Source organism: Dreissena polymorpha, chromosome 6 (genome assembly GCF_020536995.1).
Source record: "Dreissena polymorpha isolate Duluth1 chromosome 6, UMN_Dpol_1.0, whole genome shotgun sequence".
NCBI lineage: Eukaryota > Metazoa > Mollusca > Bivalvia > Myida > Dreissenidae > Dreissena > Dreissena polymorpha.
In genome coordinates this window covers 107,185,733-107,199,702 of record NC_068360.1, presented here as the reverse complement: position 1 = coordinate 107,199,702, position 13,970 = coordinate 107,185,733, and the positions used below count along the sequence as shown (strand labels likewise).

The 13,970-nt window shown below is 33.2% G+C and overlaps 1 protein-coding gene across 1 annotated transcript; it reads left to right on the top strand.

The window, feature by feature from the left end:
* Window positions 1-240: 240 nt before the first annotated feature.
* LOC127833656 (uncharacterized) lies at window positions 241-3,550 on the top strand. Its single transcript, XM_052359051.1, has 3 exons — window positions 241-686; window positions 1,532-1,606; window positions 3,255-3,550. Exons 1-3 carry the CDS (start codon window positions 314-316, stop codon window positions 3,383-3,385), a joined length of 579 nt encoding a protein of 192 aa, XP_052215011.1. The 5' UTR covers window positions 241-313; the 3' UTR covers window positions 3,386-3,550.
* Window positions 3,551-13,970: the final 10,420 nt, after the last annotated feature.

Below are 13,970 nucleotides of genomic sequence, written 5' to 3'. Positions count from 1 at the left end.
GAATCTGGATTCGGCACCAGTTGTTGTAATGATGAAAGGTATGGACAAATGTCGCGACCATGATAAAACGGTCAAGTTTTTCTTTGAAGACCACTCAAAGTTCTCTTGCAATACATGTGCGTTCATACACAGGAAGTGCGAAAACGTCGATGAACTGGCCAGTCTATCAAGTCAAGAAGGACTAGATCTGCAAGATTTGAATAATACGCTCCTTAAACTGGAGACCGAGACTGCCTCAATCATAGCGGACTGTAACCTATCAGAAGCTGCATTAAGTGAGACCAATGCAAACATTCCAAAACAGGTTGATGAAATGAAGGATCGTATAATCGAGATATTCGATAAAGCAAAATCAAGGATGATTGAAGAGGCAGAGAACTTCAAAGCTGAGGAGATGAAGCGCTTAGGCGAAATGCGTAAGGTTACTTCGAACGTGAATGAAGATATCCATGAACTGCTACCGGTTAGTTCGGCTCTTGTCAAACATGGAACACCTCAACAAAAATACATCATCTCACACATTATGAAAGAGAAAATAAAATATATAGAAACCCATATCACTGAGCAGCGAAACAAACATATTACTTCAACTATTGCCTTGAACTTTTCAAAACCGCTATCATCATTTCTGAAAGAGGAAGATGGTATTGTAAAACTGAATACAGAGCGACATCTTACGCATAAAGGTTTGTTTTCATGTGATACAATTACGAAATCTTGCGAAGCAATAACACGGCACATGGTCTAACGTAATCGGTTTAAGTTTGAATATCATACTCCTATATCATTATTTGTTTAATGTTATTAAAATGCTTTTACAAGAAATTCGGTCACTATTAAAAATAACGGCTTCAAATTACAAATCATAACATCTCTTAAGTGTATAACTGTTTCTTATCTTGGAAGCACGTCTTTGTTATCCAGATTTTGTTGCATGTTTTATAATGCCAATACATCGATATCTAGCTTATATAAAAGTGCATAATAAAAATATATGACGTCAATATGCTGTATATTAGACAAAGCTCGAAGGTATGGAATGTTACTCGAGCTTGCCTATGAAGAAATATTTTGGAGTAAAATATAATCGGACCTAACTACACAAACAATTTTATACCAATATGTAACATATATAAGACATAAAAAGCAACAAAAAGTACTCATTACTTAATGATTAATAAGTCTAACATCATACTTCTTATTTTTCCGGCTAAAGGTTGCACGTCGCAGCGAATATTTAATTATTTCGTTTTAAATGGGGACGTAAATGCATGATAGAGGTTTGGTAAACAGAAAAACAGGATACTGCTATATAGATATGTAATGTATCAGGCTCGGCACGTATAAATAGAATGTTCGACGAGCTCCGCCGTTCGATTATTCTAAACCTCACCCGATATATGATACAACATAAGGATGGTAACATGTTAAACTAAATGACGACGTATATCTGTTGGTATTCTACTATATTTCGCGTTATCTAGAACCTTGTGGTAATTAGAAATAGACGTATGCATTTTTCTTATTTCAGATGTTGTGCAAACAAGTCCGAAGAAAATGCAAGAATCTTCTGTAGTTAAAAAGGAAACAACCGTTTCAAATAAAGGTATAAACACGTGACTTTTTAAGCATGTATATTTAATCATATGATGCATATTCTATTTAGTATTGTTTTTGTCACAGATCGACCAATTGACGTATTCACGCATTAAAACAATTACGGCTTTTGAAGCATGGATATAACATCGCATAATGCATATTCAAATCAGTTTTTTTTTCACAGATCGACAAATTGACAATGTTCCACCTTTTTGAAACAGATTCACAAATAAAAGAAAATGTATTCTAAATTTAGCAATATTACACTACACACAAAATATACGCTGAAAATACTTGTACCTTCATAAATAAGTGGAATTATGAGAACACAAATAATTGTTTGAATATTTTGTGTTTGTTATTATTGTCAAACTTTGAGCGAACACGTGAATTGTTTGCATACTAAAATACGCATGCTACGATTGTCTGTTACGACGATCCTTTGCTTAAATTTTCATTTATTTTACTCATTCCTATGTGTTATTTGAAATCTTTGTACGTTTTATGAAATATATAAATAGTTGCGTTATTTTATGACAAACACCAAATCTGGAACTGGTGGAATAAATGCGTTAAAACGAGAACACTTAATTGACTGTAAAGAGCCATTGGTGTATACGTTTTATTTATCAGTCATAATATAAATTAGCCAATGAGTAGCTAAATATGGACCTTCTAAACTTTCAGTTAAAATATGATGCTCCTAAATCGTGTTTTGTTAAATACAATTTAAATGCTTTCAAATGAATATCGGTCACTTTTTGAGAACGGCTTCAAAGTGAAAATCATAACACCACTTTTTTGTAAAAACACCTATATATTAGCATATTTTGTATAACATGTTTGAACATTATTGCTGCTACATGATAACACTTTGTTTTATGATCATATACATGTATACATTGTATGTCTTATATTGAATTAAAAAAAAACTCTTAAATGAAACATAGTTTCTCCTTGCACGTTTTTATAATACCACAACATTTATATCTGCCTGATATATACATGAGCCTCATATAATGTGTTACATCACGTCAATGAGTTTATATCAAACAATGTCATGTTATTTGACATTACCTATAAAGTATATTTTGAAGTACAATATATTCATATTGAACAAAAAAATGCCACAACGATTTGTCAAATATTTAAGATACAAACAGCGACATAAAAGTACGTCGTAGCGATTATATTTTACTATTTCTTTAAAATGGGGACGTACATGCATGATAAGGGTGTGGTAAACAGAAAACAGGATACATCCCTATAGTTATGGCACAAATATAACAATTGTTAAATAGAATCATGTTGAACAAACAAACAATGCCATACCGATTTGGCACATATTTAAGAAACAAACAGCAACATAAAAGTACGTCGTAGCGATTATATTTTACTAATTCTGTACAAATGCGGACGTTAATGTATGATATGGGTATTGTAAACAGAATACAGGATACAGGCCAATAGTTATTAATATAGCAGGCTCGGCACGAATGAAACAACAGTTTGACGAGCCTCGCCGTCCTTTAATTCTATACCTAACCCGATATAGTACACAGCCTAGGACAGTAACACGTTATTATACATGATGATGTATATCTGCTGGTATTATATTAAACTTCACGTGATCGTATTAGTTTTTGTTCTTTCAGATGTTGTGAAAACAAGTCCGATGCAAATCCAAGATTCATCTGAAGTTAGAAAGGAAACAACCGTTTTAAATACAGTAAAAGATCGTGTAAGATCGATATTGATGCACATTTTTTTAGAAATAATTAGTTAAGGGTTAAAATTGTAGTATGCAAACCTTGCAAAACAGGTTCATGAAATGGGGTATCGTATCATTGAGATATTTGATAAGGCAAACAATGATAATTGAAGAGGCGGATGATTTAAGCGGAGAAGATGACGCGTTAAGGCGAAATATAAAACTCTTCTTCGAAAGTGAATGAAGACATACATGAACTGCTACTTGTTAGTTCTGCTATTGTTGAACATGGGACACCTCAACAAAAGTATAACATCGCAAAAATGATCAAGGAGAAAATAAAATATATAGAAACCCATATAACCGAACAGCGAAGCGCATATGACCAACTTTTTCCTTAGACTTCTCAAAACAGTTATTACCCCTTCTGAAAGAGAAAGAATGAATTGTACACGTGCAAGTAGAGCGACACCTTGTTTCTCTGTGATACAGTAAAATTGCTCTGTCAAAAAGCTACACAGCGGGTGTTCTTTTTTTTCAACGTCTGAATTTTTAATGCTGATTATCGTAGTTTGTTGACAAGTTATATAAATTGCGTTGGCATAAAATTCGAATAACAACGGCTTGACGTTATCAAATCATCACATATTTATATTGTAATACAGTTTCTTATCTTGAACTTTTTATTTTAATCTTTTGCATATTGACCAAAACCGATCCCCACTGTATTTTATTCATACACCAAAAGATTGTTTACAGCTTTTGCCGATTTTAAAAAGCTGTACGTTGCCCCAGACCTTGTGTGGTTTTGATATATACTTTTACTATTTAATAGTTTCTTCTTTCAACTGTTGTGCAAACAAGTCCGACGATAATACAGGACTCTTCAGAAGCAACCAATTTAAATAAAGGTATGAACACGTGGCTTTGGATGCATTGACATGGAGTCGTATTATGCAAATTGAGACAATAAAGGGAATTTTCAAAGATTTACGATTTGACAATGCTCCAACTTTTTGTAAATACGAATAAAAACCTGTACACAAAAGAATACTACTACAATACATACATTATACAATAATGTTTTTATGAGTTATCATCGTTTCGTATTAATACACTTATGAAACATTACAATCTTGAAACGATTGGATAACATATTTTCAGGCTGTTCCTTTCAAAATCGTTGACAACGCGCATCATGCGGCCTCTCATCTGGGTCGACACTGTTTGCCAAGGCCTTTTTTCTAGACGCTAGGCATAAATGGGTAAAAAAGATAATGAATACCGTTTGTTTGTACAAATAATAGGTGCAAATCAGCCGTTCATAGCTAAATAAAGACAAAGCTTGGGATTGCATTAAGGACCTGTTTGGTCAAAGTCATTGCTAGTTAAAGTACAAATACCGTTTTCTGCTGAATAAGTTAGTTTGGATGGAGTATTGCGATGAGATTGTGTGCGTCTGTGTGTATGTGTTGGTGGGGGGCCTAACTGACATCAAGACCTAGCTTGAGATTCCAGTTCTTTGCATCATTACCGTACACGTTGAGAACCTGGTTTCGTGGCGTTGCAATGTTTAAATATTAAGATGCCGTATTTGGGTGGGCAACATAAAGGTTAGCAAGAGGACGATCGCCCAGATGTTGCCGTGATATTGTTTCGTGTGAAAATAATCATCAGCTACTTCATCTTACAGGTGTCCTTTACAAGTTCAGTGTTTACTGCAAATTTAGGGGTTTTGGTTTGCAGTGTTCGTGTCTAAAATGTGTATAATGTAAACTCGTGTCTTAAAAGATTTCTCTTAAGTATCTGTTTCCTAAATTATATATGGTAGATACATGAATGTTTTTGCATAAACAAACTGAACTTTTCAAAAAGAAGTTCACACGATTTAATATATTTAATACAAATAGCGGTATTTGTTTCTTTTATTTGTCAGACGGCATATTTAAAAGTGCCACAGTTTTCACGACTGATTGTACTTTACATGATTAATTTAAATGATACAACTTTCTGCGATCACTATGTACAGCGGATACTGAAAATGTAACAACTCTGCCAGTAATTGCCATGTGCGCTCGCTAAGTTTTGAAAATGCAAAAAAATATTGTTTTTCTAGCTTGGTAAGAACCTATATATATATAAATATATACATGCATATTAACTGAGGAGTACACAACATGTTTTGTCAGTTTTCGATGCAGTTGTTCGTTATATGTCCATTCTCTATTCGAGAACAGCCATACATAAGATGACCATAAACAATATATTCACCAGAGTGTCATAAAATTAACTGTTTCAAAACATTAATAAAGGTACGAAGTTTCTTCAATATTTGGAAATGAAAGGTCAGCGCAATATCAATCGTAGGAGGTAGCATCGCTTTAAAACACGTTCATAAAATACTGTTGATTTCACATGAACGAGATCAGCTATACTTAATTACATTTACTGGATAATTGATTGTTCTTAACATTTTATTTGATAGAGCTTTATAGTACTTTCGGCAAACTATAGCATGTTAATTTAGGTGCGGACTCAGTCAAGTCTCCAACCGGAAGATAGTAACATGTCAAAATAACATATTTAATGTACGTTTTTGTGTAAGTAAGATATCGTTGTAGCAATGTAAATGACACTAAAATCAAAACAACACATTAACATATATATTAAAAGCTTAAACGCGTCCGAACTTCTTGATGACAGTCAGCGAATCTGAGAAATATCCTTAATAATATACGTTAATTAAAAGGAACATGTACAAATATATTATACATATCAGATTATAAATTAATTATATTATTAATATGCTATTATTTTCATAGTATAATACATGCTAAAAACTAGACGGTACAATATTTAATGCATGCCTCAATAAAATAAAAATCAGCGTTCCCCATTATTGTTCGGAAAAAAAACCTCAAATAAAAATCTGCTTTCCCGCATTATTTTAAGTAATAAATATCTGAGGAACGACCTCGGTATTTTGTAACCTAAAGTATTAGAAATAAACACATATGAGTCCGCACCCTAAAATTTCTATGACATCTATAAATGAATGAATACTTGATTCATGTGCTATTTTCCCTTGCTACTTATTCCCGCAATTTTGTGAATAATTAACGTATGCGACTTTGACCACCCCTACGATTTCGTTCGTTTATAAATTGTAGAAAATACCGGGCGCATACGCTTATGACAAGAAAAGAAGTCAATGACTCCTGTATATACATTATTCATCATCTAAAATTGCGAAGTATTATTTACGTCAAATACGTCAACTCAAATATTTTCCTGACCTAATTCATTCGTCATAGAACAATGAAGTGGTGTGATATTTTATCTACTTATTCAATGATAAGCTCGATTGCTTATAATCTTGATCAAATATCTTTGCTTTAGATTGTTCAAGTGACAGCTCTCAGTCAGCTCCGATTAAACAAGCCACTATGGAGCTGCTCCTTTCCGTAGATATCAAACAGACTGGAGATGATAAGGAGGAACCTTTTCTTACTGGGCTTGACTTCCTACCAGACGGGAGACTGGTAGCTGTGGATAACGGAAATTCGAAATGTATCATAATGGATGACCGACTACAGATACTAGGAACGCCATACAAGTTCAACACATACCCAGGTGACGTTGTTGGCTTGTCTCAGTGTGAGCTTGCAGTAACGATGTGTGGTAAGACAGTGTGTCTCCTGTCCGTGAGTCCTGACAATGTCACCAGTCTAACCAGGGTCTTCTCCATATGCAACATAACCCCAACACAATTAGTCGTGAGTTCATTCCATGATGCACGTCCAGTGAGAATGATAACGCAGGACGGCGTGGAGTCTGACTTTGACCGTGTGCTGGTTCCTTACAAGACATACCGTTTTGGAGAGAGCAAGTGCACGTATGTCCTGTCAAAGAACACGTTGGTACTGACTGACAGATCCGCTAACACATTGTACATGTACGACACCGTGAAAGGCACGTCTAGAGTTGTCACTGATGAGAAAATACAGAAACCACAAGGTGTCTGCGTTGGACCTGGTGACACGGTGCTGGTGTGCTAAGAACTCGAGTGTGCACATGACCGTTCATGGTGACATTCTAGGGATCTACCCAGTTAATATTAATTTGCCGCATTCCCTGTGTATGGATAAAGATGGGAGCAGACTGGCAGTATTGGGTTGTGAAACCGGAATGAGGAAATTGATTATGTACAAATTGTCATAAATGACATCATACGCAGCTATTAATAATTTCTACAATAATTTATGTTACTTTTATAATGTTACACTCACAACGGGCAAAGTGTAGTAGATTACCTTACCTTTTAACGCATATTCAAAATTTTGAAAATATTGTGCACTTTGAAATAATATGATTTTAATGAATTTTGCAATAACGCACCACTTGAATTTAATCTTAAAACATGTGTAAAAAAATAGCGTTTATACCCCTAGCGCAAAAACCTTTATTAAATGTAATTCAGAACACCGTAATCCTTTTATTTCCGAAATATCAATGGACATTGCAAGTCTCGAGTCCCAGTTAAAGAATGGTATAGAAAATAGTATTAACACGAATGATTTGGTGTTAATGTTTACCGATTTTTTAACGACAAAAGGTAACCCTTTTTTCATGCGCACTGTAAACTCCAAGACATTTGAGACACATGAAAAAAAAGGTACAATGAGGACTGTAAACAGAAACGTAAAAAATGTAAAGAGGCTCTCTACAATTTTAATTTAAACATGGCGACAACGCCCGATAAATAGTACTTGCGAAAAGGAAATCTTACAAATATTTATGTCGCAAATGCAAGGCAGATTATAACCGATAATTGAGACGTAAGATGGATGCTATGAAATCTAAATCACCTAAAGAATTTTGGAAAATGTTTAGTAAACCGTCAAACAATCTGTATTTTGGTAAAAATTTTGACAATGGTAACGAAAGGGTTAGTTCTTATCCTGAACTAGACAGACATATTTCGTTGGAAGAAATTATGTCTGTGACCAAACGTTTGGGTAACAATAAGGCATGTTCGTCGGATAACATCCTATATGAGTATTTTAAAGAGAGTGTTCATGTTATAGGACCTGCATTGGAACTGCTATTTAATTGCATACTCATGTTATCCAATTAAAATCACAATCGTATGAAATATTTGTAATATTTAAATTTTCATTTTAACTTATTTAATAATTTTAATTAATCATAATTAATAAAGTTTTAATTTATTTCAATTAACAAAATTTTATAATAACTATTGCATATTGTTTAAAATAACTAGTGTATATTGTTTAAAATAACTATTGCATATTGTTTAAAATAACTATTGCATATTGTTAAAATTAACTATTGCATATTGTTTAGAATAACTATTATAATTGTTAGAAATACTTAATGAATTAAGAAATTCATAACACGCATTAAGCCTAGCTTTTACAAAACCATATCGGTACACTTTTTGTGCCAGGTGAGCTACAAACTCTTTCATATTGAAAAAATACCTTGATGTACTATAAGAAAACAGCTTAGTAAGCTAGAGAAAGAGTAGCACATTCCAATCTAAATTGTTTACCAAATCAAGAACGCAAACGTAAGCAGTGGAAACTTCTAGAAAGTTCCATGACTAAGGGTTAACAGCTTTGACCCGAACAAATATAAAAAGTAGGTGAATCAGCGTACCACGTGAGACCACGTAGGATCACGTGAGAAACGTATTTGGAAAAGTCTGATCAAATTTCAGAAAGCAGCCACCGAGAGAATATTTACGAAAATGCTGTGCGGACTTGAGCACAGTATTTTCTGGATATTTTACAGGTGAGATGTTGCTACTTATTTATTTTCGAACCTAAATTATTGTTTGCGGCAAATAAATGTGTTCATACTTAAATTATAGTCTACTACTTTAATTTGTTTCAGCTACATTCAATGTAGGGTATTTAGAAAAGTTGTTTGACTGCATAATATCCAAATAAATATATATTGTGTATTTATGATGATTGCTATTTTATAGGTATCATATTGGTGAAACAAATAGTACTGTTTTCTCATAAATAAATTATTTCTTTATTTTAGGATTTGATAAAATAGTGTTAATGCCTGAAAACTGTTAGTGAAATTGAGTAATATTCTGTGTGATTTATTAATATATAATAAGAATCAATATCGTTGCATATGTACGTATATATCATAAATGATATTTATGCATGCGAATATTTATCTTGTTTTAATAAATTTAGTATTTTCAGTATTTTCTGGATATTTTACAGAGAATAAAATGGGCTGTTTATACAATCGACTTCTTTAATTATTTACATCTATTATGGATCAAAGAATATTAGCGCTTAACGCTAATTCGCATAGGTCGAAGAATGGTAGCATTTAATGCTTATTGAAAATGAAATAACGATAGAAACAACATTCACTAAGACCGCAATGGACAGAATAATTAATTATTAAGAACTAAATAAATTATCGTACGTAAATGAAGATCCCGTTACCACTTACATTAAATGGAAAAAATGAAAACCTCAAGGAACATTAAAATATATAGTAAAAGTACGTACGATATCTAGTGGAAAATACGGTTTTTAAAGTTTAATTCCTTTACAATAACATTTTCCACAACAAAAATCGTCAGAAATGTTTCAAGATGTCTCACTACAATTTACGTTCTCGCCTATCAGCCAGTCTACCACCACAATTGACGCCGCCAGCATCCCCACCTGACGATAATAATACGACAGTTCCGGAGCAACCATCTCAACCATCAACTACAACAATATCAAAACAAGAAACTCCAAAATCAACAAGTGAGTCAAAACCTTATTTACAAACTCCCGAAGATTTTGTTGCAAGTGAAAAACGTCGTAAAAAACAATTACGTTTAGATTTTCATAAACAATTAAATTCTATCAAAACAATCAGAAGAGTAACAATACATGACAGCCCATTTTAAAGTCACCCATTACAATCCGATGCGTCAGACGATGAAGAAACCCAAGAAACAACACCCCAGCTATTAACGCAGGACCCGCCGAAGGAATCGCTGATCGGGCCATTATCCAATTTCCGGTACGACCCAGTACCACCGCCATATGGTAATTTTCAGTACCTCCCTGACGAACGACTACAGGAACCAATTCCCAGTGTTATTTCGCAGAGACCTAACTTTTTCTTAAATACCCCATCGTCTAGGGTTAATAGTGCTAATTTTCCATCGCTTATAGTGACAATATTAACTTACGTAGGCAGACGTCATACGCACCGAGCCAATCTCAAGCAGACGGGGAACGATCGGCAGGCAACTTCCATACCACGCAAGCTTCGGACACAAGGGGTACAATGTTTAAGCCAAACATAATTAAGTTAACATGCTTTACAGGTAGAGACTATGACAGTTTACCAGCGTTTCTGGCAAAATTTCAGAAATTCTGTAGCATGAATAACATCGATAGGGGTGAATATGCTAATTTTCTTTCATTTTACTTGTCCGACCGAGCAGAGAATTTTTACAATAATCTGACCGAAGATATTAAATCTAATTATCAAGAACTCACCAAAGCGCTTGCAAAACGTTTTCATACTAAAGAATTAGACTATCATCTAATTGCTATTAAACAAAGAGAAAACGAATCATGCGATGATTACATCTCGAGAGCATTAAAAATTTCCACTGATGTACAAGGCCTAGAAGAAAAAGTACTCGTAAGCTTACTTGTTAATGGATTAAGAGACAGTATTAAGAAAGATGTTATTTTAAGACAGCCGGAATCTCTGTCAGAGCTAGCCAAATACTGTAAACTCTGTGACATGACAACGTCATTTTCAGTCAATGCTATTGACACAAAATTTCAAACGTTATTGGAAGAGATTAAAACCTTAAAAACGGACATCAAAATTAAGGAAATTAATGCTTTACAATCAACCCCAATACCAAATATACCGGTAGAAAATTCTTATGCTCAACAACATATGTTTCAAATTCAAATGCCACCTATCCTTTACGGCCGTTATCAACAATTTCAACCGAGACAAAATCAAAATTATAGGATGTCAGTACCGTTAGATTATCAAAGACCGCGAATAGTCGATAGATCCGTATCTAACCCACGTTTACAAGCAAACAGACAAAATGCACAAAACTAAATTTGTCCAAAATGCGGATACGATTCTTGTAGGGGGGTGTAGAAACTGTTTTGCATTCAATAAACGATGCAACAATTGCCAACAATTCAATCACTTTCAATCAATGTGCTTTCGAACTAAAAAATGATGGAAAAGACAGAGCAGTAGGAACCATTTTAATAACGCAAATAATTCAAAATTCCAAGTAAAACATGAACAAATTAATAAAAAGGGTTTAACTAACAAAAGTACGCATACAACTCAAAATAAATAAAAACAAAGTATTAAATCTAGACGTAAAATATTAGCTTTAAATGTAGTATCAGCATTTTGCTCATAATTCTTTACCAGGAACAATCGCAGATGTCAAAACAAACATACTTTTGGATTCGGGCAGTAGTATGTCTGTAATCAGCAAATCATTCTTCGCCTCCACAAAATTTTCGCTACGAGAATGCCAACCGTCCAACCTTCATGTCAAGACCGCCATATCTGATAATTCGTACAATGTAGAGGGGGTCATTAACCTCCCAATGCTAATTGGCAACACGCGCTTTGAGCATCGTTTTACATAGTACAAGGCTTAACGAACAATGCAATATTAGGAGTAGACTTCTTTTCGCAGTACGAGGCAAAATTAAATTTTGAGACCAATACTCTTGAAATAAATAAAGATAATATTACATGCAAAACCAATTTTATAACAAATGAAATTCACTGTATTCAAGCTAATAAAAAGATGAGACTTAAAGCTCATTCATTTCAGAAAATACCTATTCAATTAAAAGAATGTTTTTTGAATAAAGATTTACATATTATGGATGAACCAAATATCATGGAACTTGATTTATGTTTTACAGACAATAACAATAAAACTATACAATTTCCAATTTACAATAACTCAGATACAGAAAAAAAAGATAAATAAATATGATATTTTAACTTCAATACATATTTTAAATGAAAACGAAATATATGAAATTAACAATTAAGATAAATGTAACGAAACCGGAAACGTTAAGACGACAACCGAGAAAGAACAAATATTACATAATAAAAAAGAAAAGAATTTGCGAATAATCAGCAACTGTTCGATCTCTTAAAGCAATATCAAGATAGATTTAGCGATTCAGGAACAGATGCCGGCAAAGTCAAAAATTTTGAATGTTCCATTGAATTGATACCGAATGCAATACCTATACGTTCAAAACCATATCCGGTAAACCCCAAAACGAGACAAATCATTGAAGATGAATTACAGAAAATGTTAGATAAAAATATAATTTCACCATCAACTTCAATTTGGAGTAGTCCTATCGTATCAGTTAAAAAACATACACATTCAGATGACATTTCGCCACAAGATCAAAAATAAAATAAACAATTATATAGGTTATGCATTGATTACCGACTATTAAATAAAATTTCGAAGAAAATGTATTTTCAAATGCCTACAATTGTAGATGTTCAAAATATGATCGCAGAGAAAAAGCCAACTATTTTTACTAAAATAGACATAAAACAAGCATTTCTTAATCTACCCATGGCCGAAAATTCGAAAAAGTATACTGCATTTAATTCTCCAACAGGACGATGTGTTCAATTTAACGTTTTGCCATATGGGTTATGCAATTCTCCTTTTTATTGGTCATTATATCTTTCAAAAATATTAGGAGAATTCTATTTCAAAAACCTTCTATTTTTTCTGGATGACTGTATTCGTATGAGTTACAATATTGAAACCCACATCAAAGAACTTTCTCAAGTTTTACATAAACTAAAAGAAGCTGGTTTAGTAATAAATCTCAAAAAGAGTCATTTTGCACAAAACGAATTACATTTCTAGGCACAGTATTTGAAGGAAACACTATTCAAATGGACCCTGACAAATTGAAAATAATAAACGAATTCCAAATTCCGAATAATCAAAAAGCATTAAAAGGCTTCTTAGGAACGACAAATTCTTAAAACGATTTATAAAAGACTACTCACACATTGTCGCTCCGTTAAATAGAGTACTTAAGAAAGATACCATATTCAAATGGACCGAGGAACATGGCAAAAGTTTTAATTATTTAAAACGGGCATTAATGGCAAAACCAATTTTACGATTACCAGATTTTAATAAATAATTCACTATTTATACAGACGCTAGTACCTCCGCAGTAGGATTCATTTTATGTCAGGAAGATTCTCCAAAACGTCACCATGTTATTTTATATGGGGGTCGTGCTTTAAAAGATAACGAAACATGTTACAGTAGTTGTGAACTGGAATTATTAGCAATCATTTACGCTTTGAAAGAATGTAGAGTCTATATATCAAATATACATGTCAAAATTATAACAGACAATAAAGCTTTAACATTTTTGCATACAGCAAAACACTCAAATGACAGACTATATAGATGGGCTTTAGAACTAGAAAATTATGATCATGAAATCATTTATAAAACTGGCAAGACAAATCCGAGCGATTACCTTAGTAGAATTAACTATTCTAAATCAGACATTCACGTTAAATCCCAGGAAAA

What these genes read in the sequence shown, in the direction of transcription:
- LOC127833656 (XM_052359051.1), top strand. Translation starts at nt 314, where the DNA reads ATGAAGGATCGTATAATCGAGATATTCGATAAAGCAAAATCAAGGATG. An exon ending in GCGACATCTTACGCATAAAG is followed by an intron (nt 687 to 1,531) that starts GTTTGTTTTCAT and finishes TTCTTATTTCAG; the next exon opens with ATGTTGTGCAAACAAGTCCG. An exon ending in AACAACCGTTTCAAATAAAG is followed by an intron (nt 1,607 to 3,254) that starts GTATAAACACGT and finishes TTGTTCTTTCAG; the next exon opens with ATGTTGTGAAAACAAGTCCG.